This window comes from Lissotriton vulgaris, unplaced genomic scaffold (assembly GCF_964263255.1).
Source record: "Lissotriton vulgaris unplaced genomic scaffold, aLisVul1.2 SCAFFOLD_1083, whole genome shotgun sequence".
Classification (NCBI taxonomy): domain Eukaryota; kingdom Metazoa; phylum Chordata; class Amphibia; order Caudata; family Salamandridae; genus Lissotriton; species Lissotriton vulgaris.
In genome coordinates, this window is record NW_028253160.1 from 401,775 (window position 1) to 420,522 (window position 18,748).

Below are 18,748 nucleotides of genomic sequence, written 5' to 3' on the forward strand. Positions count from 1 at the left end.
TCTGCCCGTTGATAAAAGAGAGGTAATGATCGCCCTTCTCCCTCCAGAAAGTCCACTCATGCACCCACTGGGCCGCTGGCGACATCCAAACAACACAGATACAGCCCAAATCAGCCCCCCCAAGCTGCCCAAAAAAGAAGCCCACAGCTTGAACTCGGATACCGGCCCCTCGGCCACTGCCCGAGTGCCCACCTTACCAACAGTGGTGGCTCGCACAGGTAACGGTGTGGGGCGATAAAGCAGGGCTGGGTGGGGGGGTAGTGGATTGTGACATACGACGGGAAAGTGGAGATGAAGGAAATAAATAAATAAAAACACTTTGCGCTCGCACCATGATGAGCGCAAAGTAAGTGCTTTTATTTGTTTATTTCGTTCCTCTCCACTTTCAAGTCGTATGTCACAATCCACTACCCCCCCCCCACCCAGCCCCGCCCCCACAGCGTTACCTGTGCGAGCCGCCACTGCTTACCAATTCGACCCTGGCTGTGAATATCCTGCTTTGTCTTTCTTACTTTTACCTCTGACAGAGTTTTGGTGAGGAGTTATCTAGGGCAAACAATTCTAGCGTAGTACGAGTCCGCTCTGGTCGGGTCCAAGGTCAATCTGTGTGCTTATATCTGTGAGCAACCCTGTCAAGTACCATGCATCATGATTAAATAAATGGATTTCACTGCACAGAAATGCAATTAGCACTCCATTCTACATCTCCATTACTATTGCTCGAAGTGCTCAGTGCAGTTGTGTGTATTTATTACCTGAACTAGTTGCAAGTCTGCTGCTTCCAAATGCCCAGGCAGAAGCTCCGGTTGAGATGGGGTGATACTGCATGGATACACCAGTTTCTTGAAATCATGACTGAGCTGGTCAGACATAATTTAAGGTATCATGAGGGTAAGCAGTGCTTTATTGTGCAGGCTGTACACTGTTTGAAGACAGTGGAGCTATTGCATGGAAACTGAGATTAAACTCACAAACCAAGAGAAAGACCTGAGTTTACTGAATGATCCTGATCACCACTAGATGCGACAGGTACTGTGGGCGAGATCTGAGCTCACTGGACGACAAGGAATCAGACCAGAGCTCTCTGATCAACACTGCAATAGGCCTGAGCTCACCAAATGACCCTGACTGACTTCCCTGGCCTATGACTACTTACTGATCTTGAAGTCCCCGGGATACCAACTCACTCCGAGCCAGAAGGAACTGAGCACTGGCCATAATGCTAGCACCGAATGAGGCACTGTCATTGGTGACTGCTTTGGCTACTCTTGCCTTTTTAATCACACCCTGTTGCATTATGGAAGTTGCAGTTTCACTTTCAACATTGAAAATATTGGGGGGGTATCCCAGCAGGTAGACTTCTGTAGGCCTAAAATGGAATAAACGCGTCACACATGATATGGGTGTCATGTGCCATTTGTCACTGACCTCTAGACAGACCCTGGCTCATGTACAGACAGTGAGCCAGGTCGTCATATTTATTGACTTGAAGCCAGGCTTGTACACACAGACTGGCCCAGGATTAGCTATGTGCTTAGTGACTAAACCTGAGTCCCACTTGAGCTAACTACTTGACCATAACCATACCAACTAATCAAATTGACTGACCAAAGGACTGAGCTTAGTGACTAACCATGATCCAGACCTCAAATCACTGATGGACTCGTACCAGAGCTCACTGACTGAACCTACGATGCAATACCTACCTTACTACCTAGGAAAGAAACTGATATTTTAGGGGGATGAGCACTTTCTCCAAGTTATACATTCCAATTCCTGGAAGGTAGCTCAGATGGTTAATGAACCCTCTGTAGAGATCTGTACCCGGATTACAAATAAAAGGAGTAAATACTGACAGTGACAACTAAGACTTTCCTCTTGGCAGGCTTTATGAAACAAGAGTTGACTGGATCGACTGCTATTTTAGCAGAGGTGTCATGTAGTCATAACTCGGATGTGACTAGTTCAACCATTATGCTTCTTTAAGGGGATGCTTATTAAATTATAAAGCCAAGTCTGTGAGTGCGAAAATTCAATAAAGAAATTAGACCTGACATGGAACCGTTTGAGCTTTAGCAAAACCAAGACTGAATGTACTGGCCACACCTGACATAGGTTAGCTTTCGATCTGTGGCAGGTGGGACTGCGGGAGGCCCCGTTAACGTTCAGCTAAATCTCCCAGGAATCCCTGGGATTGCAGTTTCTGTTCCCTGAGCACACAGCGGGTAAAGTTTGGAGAGATGTTTTTGCGTTTCCGCAACCGAGCTACTTTCGAGAAACTTCACTTACGGTTTGGACTCGAAGACTGGGACATGGAGGAGGAATTGAAACTGACTGCCACGACTGACCAGTACTTCCCAGGTAAGATTCTCGAATTTTTAAACAGACATTTTTATATTAGCGTTATCTCTATTCAGATTGTTACCCCTCTATTGGAAATTAATAGAGAAACTAAAAAGCCCCCACCCCCGATTTCCTTTGTTTAACTCCGCTAAATATTTCTCTTAACTATTCCTAAATAAAGGCATGTACAGGTTATGAGACATACAGATATCCCGGTGATCTATGACTTTGTGAGTAGTTGACTCAGTCTTATTTATCTCGTCATTCTGATGTTTGCCGTTTTGTTTTGTTATCGTAAGTGCAGGAATCCGACGCCCCAAAATGCAAATAAAAATGTAATTTAGACTGAGCTATTAGCCTTACGTTTAATAAATTGTAACAGAACCATTGACTGTGGGGGCCATATCACATGCAACACCTTGTAACGCTCATGTTTTTTTAACAACTGCACCGGGTATGCTTTGAATTTTTAGTTAGAACGCTCAGTGTTAAAGGCAAAACTACAATTGGTAGTGATTCTTGAACCCAACGTGTAAAAACCCAAGTCCCAGAATGCAACATTCCGGAGACTACAGAAAAAGACAGGGCGCATAGGGCAACTTAACAGTTTGGTTTCCAAAATGCAACATCTAATTTATTAAAAAGCAAGACTGGGCTTAAGATAACATCGATGTGCACTGGGCTACTTGGCAACTGTACTAAGCTTCATACAAACTGCTCTTCAATTTCATTCCCCATTTTGCCAGTCCTGCTGCTATCTCCTGTCCTTTAGGTCTCAACTGTTCCCATGTCTTGTGTGATTAGCTTATCCTACACTACATTTTTTTCCTGTGATAATTTCAGTTTCTCTTTGAAGTCATAATTATAGGATAGCAACGACCCGACTGCAAAAAAAAAACACACAACTCGCACGTAGCTGCTGTAGAAAGAGAGTAGTTTCTTCTATACTCCACATATCTCTGCTCTTTCAGTACTATTTTGTTTGGGGCATACTGGCGTTTCTTTGGTGACATGCCCAAATGGTGGTCTCCAAAGTAAGGTGAAAACTTGTTCTGGTATCAAAGATGGTAAAAATAATATATCTGGTAAAATGTATGAATTGGGTGAATAAACATCAGTGAATCATGCAGGTTTAGGTTCCAAGCGACCTGAATGTAATAACAAGGGGAAGAACCTAGGTGACAGGTGCCTGAGACACTTGAGACCATGCAGCCTGCCGCCATCATATACACCCCCCCACTCTACATGTGCCCCTTTCCTTCAACATATCATTCGTTTGTGTCAAAACTTTATATACCACTAATTTTATTTCAAAACTCCTGCAGTAGTCCATAATTGTGGTGTGTGTGTGTTGAGGGCTGGGGAGTAGTGTATGTTGTGTGTTGCATTTATAGACAGTCCTGGCATTTGAGCCAGCAGAGCACTGCATTTGGAATAGCAATATCCTCTTTACTCTCCTCAGGAAAATCTAAAAACACCAGCACCCAAAATGCTGTAGACTAAAAGACTAGGACTGGCGGAGAATATCACACGTGACATGGGCCCTCTTGGCATCTATGTAGTCCATACTCAAGGAATGTCATAAATCCTTCACTCTTTACAAACTTCAACGTGTATATGGCTTCACGATTATAAAACAGTAGACAGATTTTTATCAATAATGAGCCACTTATTGAAAACCACCAACGATGAATAGGCTCAGAAAAGCAGATGACGCTTCTAATTATTTTTTGTTTCTCATTCATTGTCATCAGGACCCGGATCTGACCTCAGATTAATTTTAATTAAATGTCTTCTGAAGAGCTGGCATGGCTCCTATTCTTGTGGAACCATGTTGCCAAGCGTGCAAATCCGGACGCTTCACTTGTCCAGCTCGACTTCCTGTGCAGCGGCAATTTTTTCCGCCTGCCCCATGATTCATTCTCCTCTACGTTGGATAGCGTCACTTCAGCACCCAAGTCCAGCCTGCCTCCTGAAATCAAATGAACACCACCAGGACTACCGCAATCCACGTATTCAGGCCCTGGTACCTGGATATTTACAACCTCCGAACATCATTCCCCCCCCCTGTCGGAGTGCTCACAGTTGCCCCAATTTGCCTGATTCTCACGGCCTTCCCCCTTGTTGTGTGGATCACTGCAGCATTATCCTTCCAGGACTATACGTGATTTAGTAACCATCGTCCTGAAGATGACCTGGAATTGAACAGGTAAAAACGCCGTTGACTACTCGGCGCAAATCGTGGCGTCTGTGGGGTCAATTAATTCAGTCTAAATCATAATACTTGACTTATGTTGATCTGTCTTGTATCATTGCCCTCATAACTACGTGTTTTTACTGTTTTTTCATATTGAAACAACTAGAGAGTAAGGAAACAGTTAACTTATTCTCTTACCTAAGTAGTATACGAACAAACAAAATGGACAAGTCTTTCTTGAGGTTTTTAGGTCCACGGTCCTGACCAAAAACCTTCAGAAGGAGCAAAAACAACTGCAAATAGTTTTAGGAAACCCCTCACCCACCTACCTAGTAGGTGGCATGCTTCATCATCCGGGCCCGCACACCAGCGGGACCCGATCGGCTGCGTAGGCCATACCTACCCATTTCCGTCGACAAAACGGTCAGCAGGGGTAATAGCAGAACGCAATCGGATCCATGAGGCATAACAGACTGTTTTTTTGCCATTCACAAACACTAGCACGTTCAGTGCACACTTGGTTGTTATGGTTACTTTAAGTAAAATTGTACTGTAGTGCCGATACAACTACTTACAAAGAACACCTTGTATTGTACGAAACTTGCTTGTGGTGGTCTTCTCCTCCCGCAAGTGATTTATACACTTTTTGCAATTGCCCTTGCAAACGACTACCTGTTGAGACACTGTTGTTTTTGTTATATACTCCACCCGATCTCAACAGGGTTACTCCTGTACTTTGTATTCTTGGGATCACGGGATGTCAGCATGAAGGGACTTGGTCACCATTTAATATCAGTACCTATGGGTCTAAATCCAGACTAACTCATAGGCCTTTAGCTGCCCTCCTAACCTTCCAGCGAGACAAACAAATTATCTCCCCAGAACACAAAACAGAACTCTTTGAGTCGTGGTAACAGGTCATCACCTTTCGTTCTCTCACTCACACGTGTCCACAACAAAAAGAAAGGGACACATAGAAAGTTTACAATATTTATTGAAACTAATTTTCTCTGTTATGAAAATGTGCTGTAATTAGGAGACAGATACAACTCAATAATGCTATGAGCACAGTTAATAAACTGTAGACAATGAAAAGACCTGTCATACAGAATGACAAATTAACCTAAGCCTACTCCTACTATGAAAGCACAGTATTATACTAAAGATCTCTGGGATTAGTGCCGGACCCCATAACTGGCAGTCATAATCAATTGATCTACATCTTGGCCGTGCAGCTCTTTCGTCTCAGGACCTTTTCTCTGCAAGCATCAGTCCACTCTGCTTTTGGAACTGCAAGTCTTGGCGTATATGATAATACTTGTTCTATTAGAAAAACAGCAGCTGAATCTCTCTATGTCTAGGTGTTAAAGTCCGACCACAGAGAAAAACAGGGCACAATGTTGTTTGGCCATGCACGATGTACAGACAAAATCCCAGCAGAAAAGCTAAATTAAAAAACGTGCACGTATTTTGAAAATAAGCATGGCAAAAACAGCGTGCTACTACCTAATATGTCCAAAGCAAAACCGGCCTATTACTTTGTAGTTAGGCTAACGTAAGGGAAAACTACTGTGGGCCCTATAGGGGACTCACGACCCCCCCCCCGCTCTCCCTTCATGGTCAGGGCAGTAATACTGTATAAAAAAATAATAACTGTGGGTCTAGAGAAACTCAAAATTCTGTGTTCAAAAGATGTCGTGTCCACTACTTGATACGCCTGGACCTATCACTCTGATATGGAATCCCATCAGTTACACTATCGGGACCGCCCTGTTTGTTATCATTTGGGCCAGTCTCAGCAAGTGGTATGTCCACAGCGTACAATAAGTACACTCAGATACAGGTAACTGAAAAGCAGTGCACAAAAAATAAGTGAAATTGAGTGGTTAAAAATGGATAGTGGGGGGGCGTGGCTTGGCGGGCGAAGATGGCGGTCGCAGCCTTGTAGAGCTCCCGCCGGCCCGGACTTAATTCGATCATTTATCCTGTCCCCCGAGCCCACTATTCGTGCCCAGTGATTGCTTTCGATCTGGTGCAGTCTCCTGTCTACATTGGTGTGCTGATCCTGCAATTCCTCCCTTCCTGTGATCGAAGGGAGGCGGCGGCGGAGTGCGGCCTGGTGGCCGGCCGGAGACCGGGGTCCTCGAGTTTCACGACGCCTGGTGGCAGCTGCGACCTGGCGGGTGCGGGTGGCATCCGCTACGCCGCCCTTGGCTCATCTCTTCGACCGCGATCGCCTGGAGATCGGGACGGTGCCAACAACTCCTACCCATCGGCTCATCCCCTGAACGACCAACGAGCGGTGGCGGTGAGGCGTGGCCCCGCGACAGCCTGGGGACGGGGTTCCTTGTGCCCGGAGGCGGCCGGGGATGGACTAGTGGCCGGTAGGCGCACCTGATCCGCCTCCCCTGGCTCGGCCCGCTGGATACGGCTGCCCACCGACTGTGGACCCGCAGATTCCCCTCCTGCTATACCCTGGACGGCTGCTTGTGGGGACGAGTGTGGTTACGGCCTGTTCTGCCGGGGTGACGCCGGGACCTCGATTTTCGTGACATCCGACCGCGGCGGCCGGCCCACATCCCTCCCTGGGGCCTCGTCTGGGCCGCCCCGCTCAGGATTTGTGACAGTGCCCGAAGGTTCGAAGGTGGTGTCCGCCCTGCCCGGCGCTTGCCATGACCAGGGACAGAGGAGGTGGCCCGCCTAAACATGGCCCCATTGATAAATTCACCGGGCCGAGTGGTGGCGCCGGGGCGGCCGGTGGCAGCGGCGGCCCCGGGCCGGGCCGGACAATGCAGCTATCCTAGCGGCCATCACCCAATCTAGAGACATGCTCGATGCCAAGATTGGAGCGGTTGGGGCGGATGTCACGCTCCTGCGCCAGGACCTTCGCAACGCGGTGGAGCGGATCGCTGGGGCCGAGACCCGTATCACTGAGACTGAGGCGGACATTAGTGGCCTGAAGAAGCGCCTAGCGGAGGTGGAGAGCGTCCAAAAGACACTGGCGGCCCGCGTGGAAGATGCAGAAGGGCGCGCGCGGCGCAACAACCTCCGCTTCATTGGATTTCCAGAGAGGTGCGAGAAGGACAACATGGAGCGGTTCCTGACCGGGTGGCTGGAGAGCTGGCTCCCCGAAGGGGCACTGTCTACGTGCTTCGTAATTGAGAGGGCCCACAGGGCTCTGACCCAGCGGCCACCGGAGGGTGAGCGCCCTCGGCCTCGCCTGCTGAACTATCATGACCGGGATGTTATCCTGCGGGAGGCGAGGAGCAAGGGCTCCCTCACCTTCGAGAATCATACCATCATGATTTTCCCGGACTACACGAAGATGGTGCAGCAGCAGCGGCAATCCTTCATGGACGCTAAGGCTAAGCTTCGGGGCCTCAAGCTCCAATACTCGCTCCTGTATCCGGCTCGCCTGCGAGTGATATATCAGTCTCGGACCCATTTCTTCGATTCGCCTGAGGAGGTGTTCCGCTGGACCGATGAGGCGGTGCGACTCCGGCCCCATGCCCAGCCGGGGCTGGACCCGGGCAGGTCTCAGGGATCGTCGCCGGAGCGGACGGATCGCCAGCCCAAGAAGGGCCGCCATCGGAGGTCTCGCTCCAAGAAAAGATCGGCTTCCGCCTGTGCATCGCAATCGGGTGGTACCAGGGACTCGGAACACTCCGATGCGGGCAGCTGAACACTGTTGGGCCTACTCGCACTTTGTATGCTGAATACTGACTTGCCCTGCCTTGGCTGGTGAGACTGTTTCATTTTGTCCTTGATGTGCCAGCCGATTCCCATGTGAAGACTTCAGTTATTGTCATGGGACGCAGTGTGGCTCGGAGGGTACCATATGTGGGCCTCAGACCCTCACGGATGTGAGTGTTGTTGGGGGGGTGGTGAGTGTGTGTCATGGTGGGGTTGTGGGGATCCATTGGTATGGCGGGCCCTGGGTCCTCTGTTTTGGGCCCGGGTCTCTCCATGCCGCGACAGGTACTTCAATGTTTTCTGAGGTATTGGGGTGGTGGGTGTGGGGTGTGGGGGGGTGTTTTGGTGTTGCAATTGTTGGGGGGGTTCTGGGTTGGGGAGGGGGTGCTGAGTTTGCGGGCTGGGGGGGTGGGTCCACACATGTCGGGGGCTGTGATTCTTGTCGATTTGCGGGTTGCACCTGGGTGGGAGGGTGGGCCAGATTTTGGACTGTATATTGCAAATGGCTGATACTGCGATTGTGTCTCCTTCAAAGACCCTACGGGTGGTGACATGGAATGTGCGGGGTATCCTGGATAAGATCAAGCGTGGGGCTGTGCTGCGGTGGGGGAAGAGGGAGATGGTGGATGTCCTCCTGCTTCAGGAAACGCACATGCTGGGCTCCAAGGCCCTTAGCCTCCAGAGGTTCGGTTATCACCAGGTCTATCATGCTGGCTTTACGAGGGGATCACGGGGGGTGGCCATATTGATACATCGCAGGGTGGCCTATGTTCATGAGAAGCAATGGATAGACCCTCAGGGCAGGTTTGTCTTTGTTAAGGGCCTACTGGGTTCCGAGCCGGTGGTCTTTGGAAGTGTTTACGCCCCTCCCCCCCTGCAGTGGGCACTGTCTGAGCGGCTGTTTGCGTTGTGGGATGAAATCCCCGAGGTCCTGACTGTGGTGGGGGGTGATTGGAATGAAGTCATGGATGTGGGCCTGGACCGCCAGCGGCGAGCGCGTGTGGTGTCTGACCCCCCCCCCCCCCGCGGCTACCCCCACCCGGTTGTGTGCGACTGTGCGCAGTCTGGGCTGGATCGATGTGTGGCGGCATTTTCATCCCGCTGTGCAGGCCTTCACGTATGTATCGGCGGTGCATGGGTCGTTCTCGAGACTCGATTATTTGTTTGTACCGGGTGCCTGTCTGAACCGTGTCAGGGACGCCGCGATACTCCCCAGGGGCCTCTCGGATCATTCCCCTGTCTTAGCCACCTTGACCCTCCCCTCTAAACGACAACCCTTTCGCTGGCGTATGTCCGCCTGGCAGTTGCAGCGGCCAGAATATGTGGCGCACCTGCGCGAGGAGATCGATCACTTCTGGCGCGAGAACTTGGTGGGGGGCGTCAATGCCATTGTTGTGTGGGAGGCGCTGAAGCCCACGATCCGGGGCATTGATATAGCTTGGTGTGCGGCCGCTCGGCGGGAGCGTCGGGAGGCCATTGTGACTGCCGCGGCCCGCGTGGAGGAGCTGGAGCAGCGTAGTCGACTCGGGGGTGACGAGGGCGTCGTGCGACAGCTCCTGCAGGCCCAGCAGACTTATTCCTCGGTCCTGTACGAGGAGGCCCGGCAGGCGTGGCTCGCCACGCGCAGCAGGGTGTATCAGTGGGGCGATAAGTCCTGCACTATGCTACATAGGCTTTGCCAGGCGACTTTCCAGCCCCTTGAGCTACCCGGCCTTACGGCGGGGGATGGCTCAGTTATGACCGACCCGGATCGGTTGGCGGCTAGCTTTGCCCGCTACTACGAGGCACAATACGCTCCTCGTGACCCACTGGTGGAGGGCGAGATTGCCTCATACTTGGATGACCTACTCCCGCAGGCAGTCCCGGAGGAGACTAGAACGGCCTTAGAGGCCCCGCTTACGTCCGAGGAACTTGGGGAGGCCCTTGGCCAATTGAATACTGGGAAGGCGCCCGGCCCTAGCGGTTATCCTGCCGAATTTTATAAGCAGTTTCATGTCCAGCTGGGACCCCACTTTCGCAATGCCCTTGAGGCAGCTCGGTCTAGAGGCGAGCTGCCACCTGACTGGCGTCATGCTGAGATTGTGGTCTTTTTGAAGCCTGGCAGGGCGCCGGACCGCCACGACTCTTACAGGCCAATCTCCCTCCTCAATATCGAGGCCAAGATCTTGGCGAAAGCCCTGGCGAACCGCCTTCTGCCCCACATCGCCGACCTGGTCCACCCTGACCAGGCCGGGTTCATGCCGCACAGGGCCACCCGACATAATATCCGGCGGGCGCAGGCAGCGATCGATGCCATGGGTGCTAGGGATGAACAGGCCGCACTCCTCCTCGCGGACATGGACCGGGCCTTTGACTCGGTGAGTTGGGCGTATTTGTTCACCTTGTTGGCCCGTCTCAATCTAGGGCCTGTTTTCTTGTCCTATATCCGTCTCCTGTATACCAATGTTACGGCATCGGTCCGTGTGGCCGGTGCGGTCTCAGGGCGCTTCCAGATCGGCCGTGGTACTCGGCAGGGCTGCCCGTTGTCCCCCTATCTATTTGCCCTGGCCATGGAGCCCCTGGCATCGCGGATACGAATGGATGCCTATCTGCGTGGCTTTGTCTGGAACGATACCCTTACGGATAGAATTGCACTTTACGCGGACGACGTCCTCCTGTTCCTTACCGACCTGCGGCGTTCGGGCCCTCGAGTGTTGGAGATCATGCGGGGGTTTGGCGAAGTCTCAGGGCTCCGCCTTAACCTGTCTAAGTCGACCCTATGGGTATTACGTGGCGGAGTGGTTGCCGACCCTTGGGCCGCCGACCTGCGCGTGGCGACGGACGGCCTGAAATATTTGGGTGTTTTCCTCTCGACTTCGCGAGCCGTGGCCTGGACACGCAGTGTCTTGCCGGTGTGGGAACGGGTCCAGGCTGATGTTAAAACATGGTCCAGAATGCCACTCACAATCTTTGGGAGGTCGGCCATCTTTAAGATGGTGGCGCTGCCGAGACTGTTGTACCAACTTCAACATTTCCCGCATCCTATTGGCATGGAGTGGTTCCGTCAGGTGAACTCTGTGCTGAGCCGTTTCCTGTGGGATGGCGGAGCGGCCAGGGTGGCCCTGAGGACGTGCTTTCTGTCCACCTACTGTGGTGGTTTGGCCACATCCGACCTCCTCTCCTACTATCAGGCGTCACATCTTCTTGTCCTTAATGAATGGTGGTACGGGGACAGGAGTGACCCGGCCTATGCCCTGGAGAGACATCTCATGGGTGACCGTACGCTCCATACCGTTCTTTACTCGGCCCGTATACGCCGTGGGTTGCCGTCGGTGACGAAAGTGGTCTTTGCAGTGTGGCGGCAGTCTTTGCGCCGCATGGGTTGGTGGGGCAAATTAACGGCTGAAACGCCGCTGTGGCACAACGGTCTGCTCCCAGAACTGGCGGCCCTGGCCGGGTTCGAGGGCTGGGAGGCTATTGGAATTACGCAACTGGGCCAAGTCATGTCAGGCGCAACCCTCAAGTCCTTTGAGGACCTCCGAGTGGAGTTCCAGATGCCTCAGTCCCAGTTCTTCCGTTATTTACAGCTAAGACATGCCCTCGCCCCAAGCATTGCCGGCCTCGACTCCCTACCGGAGTTCAGCCCGATTGAGGCGAAAGTGTTTATGGGAGACTTGGGTGACAAGAAGGTCTCTAGGATCTATCAGTCCCTTGTTATTCACTGCTCATCCACTCTCAGCTCCCTTCGGGAGGCATGGGAGGTAGACGTGGGCGCATTGGATGAGGACGACTGGAGGGAGGCACTGGAGTCCCCGCGCGGCACCGCTATCGCGATTCGGCTCCGCCTGATACAATTCAAGTACCTGCATCGTGCCTATTACACACGTGAACGACTGTGGAAGGCTGGTTTGATTGCGTCATCGGAGTGCCTGCGCTGTGGGGAAGTGCCTGGCTCCCTGTTGCATACGGTGTGGTCATGTGGTCGCCTGGCTGGATTCTGGAGGGGCGTGTGGAATTGCCTGGCTGAGGTCCTGGGCTGGGATCTTCCTCGAACCCACAGGCTAGGCCTGCTGCACATCATGGAAGGGGTTGGGGGCAACGTATATAAACGTCACCTGTTGCTCCTGGGCCTGGTGGTTGCTAAGCGTGACTTGGCTCGGGCCTGGAAATCTGTGAGGGCCCCCCCCCTGTCTGCGTGGAAGGCTGGGCTGGACTACTTTATGGGTCTTGAGAAACCGGTCTTTGAGGCGCGGGGCTGCCCACGCAAACACTTCAAGATCTGGAGGCGGTGGGCCGACTACCGTGGCCTGTCCTTGGAACCCCCGGTGGAGCAGGAGGAGGACATTTGATCGCAGTGACTTTTCTGGCCCCAATGGCAAGACCCAGGTTGCACTATACCTGCTTCCTCTATGTGAATCGTCTTTGTGTTGCTTCTGTACATGTGTGGCGGGGGGGGGGGGATGGTGGGTACGGGTGGGGGTGCAGTTAGGGTTGGGATGGGTTGTTAGGGCATTTTTAAAGCTGAGCTTCATTGATACTTGCTTCGTAAATACTATGTATGTCATCATTGCATTGATACTGATGTGGTGATCTTGGTGTGTGAAGATGCCACATTCTTGATACTCTTCTGCTCAATAAAATTGGTTGTGAAAAAAAATGGATAGTGGGTGCAAAAATGACTTTAATGGAGAGCAGACCACTTCCAAGATTAAAAACGTGGAGTGCAAAATAACAGTAGTTCAAACAAATATCTACTGCCTGTTATATAAAGGTCGACATGTTTCTGCAGTTGCAGATACTGTGTGTATCACCTGCTTCTTCAGGACCAAAGTTAAATTTTGCTACTGCTTCAAAAGGTGAGTATGTGTATTACAAAAATCAAACAAACATTCAGGATATCACCTGGTCAGGCCTTCTCAATGCTCCTGTTTAGTAGAAGCTGTTTATCATAGGTAGAAGGAATCCAGTGCGGATGACACATATGAAAGAAAACAGAAAAAAACACTTTAGTAAATGTTATCCATCATGAGTTTCAATGATCAACATTTTTTGTGTACTTGTATATTACAAGTACAGTACCCAACCATTACTAATTTACAAGCGCCTCTCACTCACCTAGAGTATGAGAGACCGGCGCCGCTCCTCGCCTGGCCACAGCTCAGGAAAATAGGGGCGCCTCTCTAATGTTCAAGGGAAATAAACCACAAAGATAACAGTGAGAAAACCTCCCAGCGACCGCCAACTCTCAAGCAATAAACCATTGCGTTTAAGCGATTAATGTGCACATCTCCTGTGGCATTATGTCCATTCTTATTTTCTGGGAATACCAAAAGGATGTGGTGCCGACAAGTGGGAAGATATTGGAAATCCATTGGGAATAAATATCAGTGCGCCAGAGACTACAGACAAAAGGCACCGAGCCTATGATGACACTGCCGCAGTCTAATGATTAAGGCACACTATTTTGGAACTGTATGTAAAGAGTGCTGAATCATGACTAATATATTAATGGCGAGGGGATGTGTGATAGATTACATTTAAGCAGAAATATTGCCATTAAAGTTTTTAAAATACGCAAGTGGCCAAGTAAGAGAAACCGTGGATGCCACGGCTCAGTAATGGCACAGTGCCGGAGCAACAGTCAATACAAAAAGAAACGGGTTAGAAAAATTCACTCGCAACATCATGCATAACCCAGGGCTTGTAGTGCGATGTGCTCACCTACCTAACCGTCGGTACCCCAGTCAGGCATCTGCACTGTACGGGGAGGCACCGGGAGACGGTTGTTCGTTGTTTTTCTAGATGCGGAAACAATCCACAGCCCGGCATTGTACCAGTGCGCATGCGCCGATTACACCGTCGCGCAAGTTGCTGCGTGTCTATCCCGCGTCAGAAGGATCATGGGCAATGTAGTTCAGGCAATGAGTTGCGTCTAAACATAATTCAACTCGATCTCATCGTATGCAACTTAGATAGTGAATGAAAGTGCTGGCATCAAATTTTTCGGAATAATAGAAATAATAATGCCGAGTCAGCAATATGATGTTATTTGTATGGCATTACATATGAACAAGCACTCGTCAGGACTATTACGGATCTATGACGTTACAACGCGTTATTTTACAACGCATACCGTAACATCGCAATTTTTACAACGCAGGTACCATTACAATGCGTGCCATTACAACGCATGTCATTACATAGCAGATACTATTACAACGCATGCCATTACAACGTAAGTATAGGTAAGTATATCTTTTTAAAAAAAATGTAATTAAGTTTATTTAATTAATTTAAATTAATAAATATAATTTAAAAAATTTTAGAACAGTAATTTAATTATTGTAATTTAATTAATAAAATTGTAATTAATTTAATTTATTTTATTTAATTAATGTAATTTAATTAATTTAATTAATTTATAAATAGTAAATATTATTTAATTTTAATAAATTAAATAAATAAACAAAATGTAATTAATTTTATTTAAGTAATATAATTTAATTAATTTTATAATTGTAAATATTGTAATTAATTTAATTAAATTTAATTTATTTAAAGTCGTAATACCCCTGTACCCCAAAAACCAAACCCAGCCCTAAAACCTAAAAATACCCCTGTAACCCAAACCTAGCCCTGAACCCTAAAAATACCCAAAACATATACCTCAGTACCCCAAAACATATACTCCTATACTCATACTTATTTTTTTAAAATTAATATATAGAATTAATTTTATAAAAATACATAAATTAATATTTTTTTAATATTAATTAAATTAATAAAATAATGTAAAATAAAATTTAAAAAATTATATACTTACCTATACTTACGATGTAATGGCATGCGTTGTAATAGTATCTGCAATGTAATGACATGCGTTGTAATGGCATGCATTGTAATGGTACCTGCGTTGTAAAAGTTGCGATGTAATGGCAGTGCGTTGTAAAAGTTGCGTTGTAACGGGTGTTTCCCGACTATTACCAATTGAAAGGACCTACTGGGCAAGCGATCCGGTAAAGAAAGGAAAACAACATCGGTCTAAGTGAGAGACCAAATGTGGGTCAATCAGTATTGTTCACACTGAGAGCCATCAGTTATTAGGATGATTTGGTAGATGATCGATGGCATTAAAACGATCATAAGAGAATAAGTCCCACGCTGAACCCCAATATTTGGGTGTACAGTTGATGTCTGAGACAGAACAATAGTCTCAATAAACACTTCAATGTATCAAGACGTGTAACATAGACCAGGTTATCAAAGGGACTGTATATAAATTCTCACATCATGCAAGGCGGGAAGTCCAACTATTTATCAGTATAACCTGGAAATTTGGTACTGGAGGTCAAAACAAGGATCACCCTATAATGAGGTCCAGGGAATGTCTTCATTGAGGCCATTTTTGTCTGTATTCAAGCGATATACCCATTTCTGCTCCAATTTGAAAAGATGTTTTGTGATGTCACCGATATGTGGGGGGATCCGTGGTTGTTCTAAGACGGTCCAGGTAAAGTCGGTAGGTGCATGTCCTACCTCTAAGAAGTGGTTTGTGAGGCGGGTTGCTTGCTTTTTGCATCGGATCGTACTCTTGTGTTCCGATATCCTTACTTTGAATTTTCTCGTTGTCATTCCCACATATTGTAAGGGACAAGAGCATTTGATGAGATAAATCAGGTTGGAACTGTTACAGTTCGTAAACTGTTTTCGCTCCCAACGTCTAGAGGTCCCTATATCGATACTTGTGGAGTGGGCCGTTTGGGCGCATGCAGCACAATTCCCACAGGGCAGTAATACACCTTTTTAGCATTTAGTAGTTGCTGTAAGGAACAAAATAAGCAAACTCAAAGCTCTGCTAAGAAGCATAGTATATGTCAATAAGCAAAAAAATGTAAAGTCAATTTGGAAAAGGTGCTGAATTTATGGTGTGTTGGAGGTATTGATTATGTTAGTTGCAAATTCAAAGGTGAGTGAATCCAGAATGGATTCTTTGTCCACAGACGATGATTGGTCCACAGCCCAGTTCACAAGTTCCAGGGAACGGACATGATCCTTAGTCGATACTGAGAAAGCAGTCTGGTAAACTGCATCAGTGTTATTAGAGCCAGTATTTAGTATTTATTCCATGTGCCATCACACTCGTCTCCTCTGGAAGGAGTGAGTGGCTCATGCTTTCATTCTGAAGAAGCTGTAGGCCCATGAGACCACTTTGAAAGTGGGTCTTTGTCCACAGGAGCTGGCAGAGCCAGGCAAATATTCAATGCCCATGCAAAGGGGCACCAGAGGCAGTGAAACACTTGTTGCACACAGGTAAACAAGGTAGCTCGGAATGACCATGACCTATCAGGGTCCAGTTCCAGGGGTATACGGATTCCTAAGAATCAAAGAATGTGCTCGTGGCATTGATAGAGCAGTGCTAGGTCCAGTAGGCTTGCAAATGCAACATCCATTGAGGAAGAAAAAAAAATGAGGAATAACAGTGAGGAAGCACCTAACATACTGGAGAAAAGGGAATGAATAAAAGCCAGTATTACTCCAAAGATGGTTTGGAATAAACTGACCATGCCAGAGCCGAGAATTAAATAAAAAAAATGGGCATGGCCATACTAGATGCATTAAAAATACAGTGAACTAATTCACCATAATGTAATGGGAGGTTTGTGTTCAACTAGGAGTGTATCTCCCTGGATGTCCTTGCAACGTGTAATTAAAAAGTTTATCGAGCAGATGTTAGTGGTACTTCCTTTTGAAACAATAGTGCGTTGGGTCTGCTTAGCTTGTTGAAATATGCATTCAAAATTGGAATGGAATGCCAGAACGAGCTCACCAGCACCCCTGGCATGTGCGGGAGTAGGACATTATTACAACAGGTGATGAGTTGGGAAACTGATAAAATGTAGGGGATCCCAGCTCATATTCTGCAACAGTCCTGATCACTAAGCATTAAATAACTTCCATTTGAGAGGACTGCAACAAGTTGGAGTATTGCAGGGGCTGGTTTTCTGTTTAGATAGCAGCTCAAATTAGCTACTTATGCTTTACATGCGCTGTGAATGGTCACATGTTTGCATACAAGGGACTGTCAGGCATAAGAGTCGTATTTCTTTCCAGTAAGGAAGGCCTCCTCTTTGGCACGTTCATAATTCATGAATGAAGCTGCCTCCTAGGAGTTTATATCTTCTGACTGGGAAATGATTCATGCAAGCTGTTAATTGAAATGTTGATCTTAGTAATGATTTTACACCTTGTTTTAACCAGACAGCAGAAGGGGTTTCTGCTGTTGTAAATGGGCGCTGTTTTAACTTCTCTAAGTGCAACATTGTGTACGTGGCATCATTTTCTGCCATCAATTATTGTGTGTAAAATTAAAGGGCAAAAACAGGTGACTGGAATTTTGGTAACGCCAGGCTGCACACCCATTTTTGAGGGTTTCTAGTGTCCAGCTGAACTGCATAATAGATCTAAGCTGACTTTGCCCATGATACAATGTCAGCATGTCACTTTGCATTATAACAAGGAGGACACAATGTTATTCAAATTATAAATATGAGAAGACAGCTTATTAATACTGTTATCAACAACAGCAAGCACTTTATCCAAATTATCTTAATCAGTTTGTCTTAAATGTGCAGCAGCTTCCATTTGTGACAATTTCCAAATTTCATTATATGTAGCATAAATAAAGCTTTTAGAATGTGGAGGCTTAGAGCCCAATACAAAAATCTGATACAATCCATATCTTCAGACAGCAGAGAGAGAAAACTGCAGACAGTGTGGAATGTTCCTGCCATTGTTGACACAATTTCCCCACCAAATCGGTTGTAACCATACCTGAATTTTAGAATAGGAGTAAGGGGGTCTGGCCTGCTTGCCTTAAACCCTGGTGCAGAATTCAGAAAATGAGCATGACCAGCATTTGTGTCCAATGGCCACAATAATCATCGCCCTTGAGGATTTGTAAGTGTGGCATTAAATGTACCATTCTGCAACATACTGTTCAGTTGTTCTTCAGTGAACTTTGTAATCATTTTGCCAATTTTCAAAGCAGGCAATTGAGGTAACATTTGGGGCATTCATGTCTTTAACTTTAGCTAGCCCCAGACATGTAGTTTGTTGAACAGTATCATTCAGGAAGATCATTTTTGTTGGAATTAAACATGCTCATAACAATGTTTGCGTCCCCTGAACTTGCCATGGTTTGGTACCCCCAAATCAATTTTATGTCGTTCATACCTTTCCAATAATCATAGACCCTTAACAGCGAATTGTGTGACAATCAAAGCGGTGTATATGAGCTTGGTTTGTGTAAGCATATATTTCTTTGGAGCAGTAGGAACTAACTTAAAGTAATATAATGTTGGATCTGATGCATCATATCCTGAAAAATATATACATTTGCCCATGTGTGTTTTAGAACTCCCTTGCGGGGGAGTGTGGCAGTGTTACCATTGAATGTAATTACAAATGGTGCCCTGGACAGTAGCGCAATGCAGATATTGATGTCTAAAATGATGAAAAAAGGAACATTTCTCCATA

At 47.7% G+C, this 18,748-nt stretch overlaps 1 protein-coding gene across 1 annotated transcript in view; it reads left to right on the forward strand.

Moving 5' to 3' along the window:
* Window positions 1–650: 650 nt before the first annotated feature.
* The window catches only part of FOXR1 (forkhead box R1), a 69,310-nt gene continuing 51,212 nt past the window's right edge, over window positions 651–18,748 (forward strand). The window contains exon 1 of the mRNA XM_086951295.1: window positions 651–2,361. Within this exon, the coding sequence (XP_086807421.1) occupies window positions 2,241–2,361 (121 nt within the window). The 5' untranslated portion in view covers window positions 651–2,240. The remainder of the gene's footprint in view (window positions 2,362–18,748) is intronic.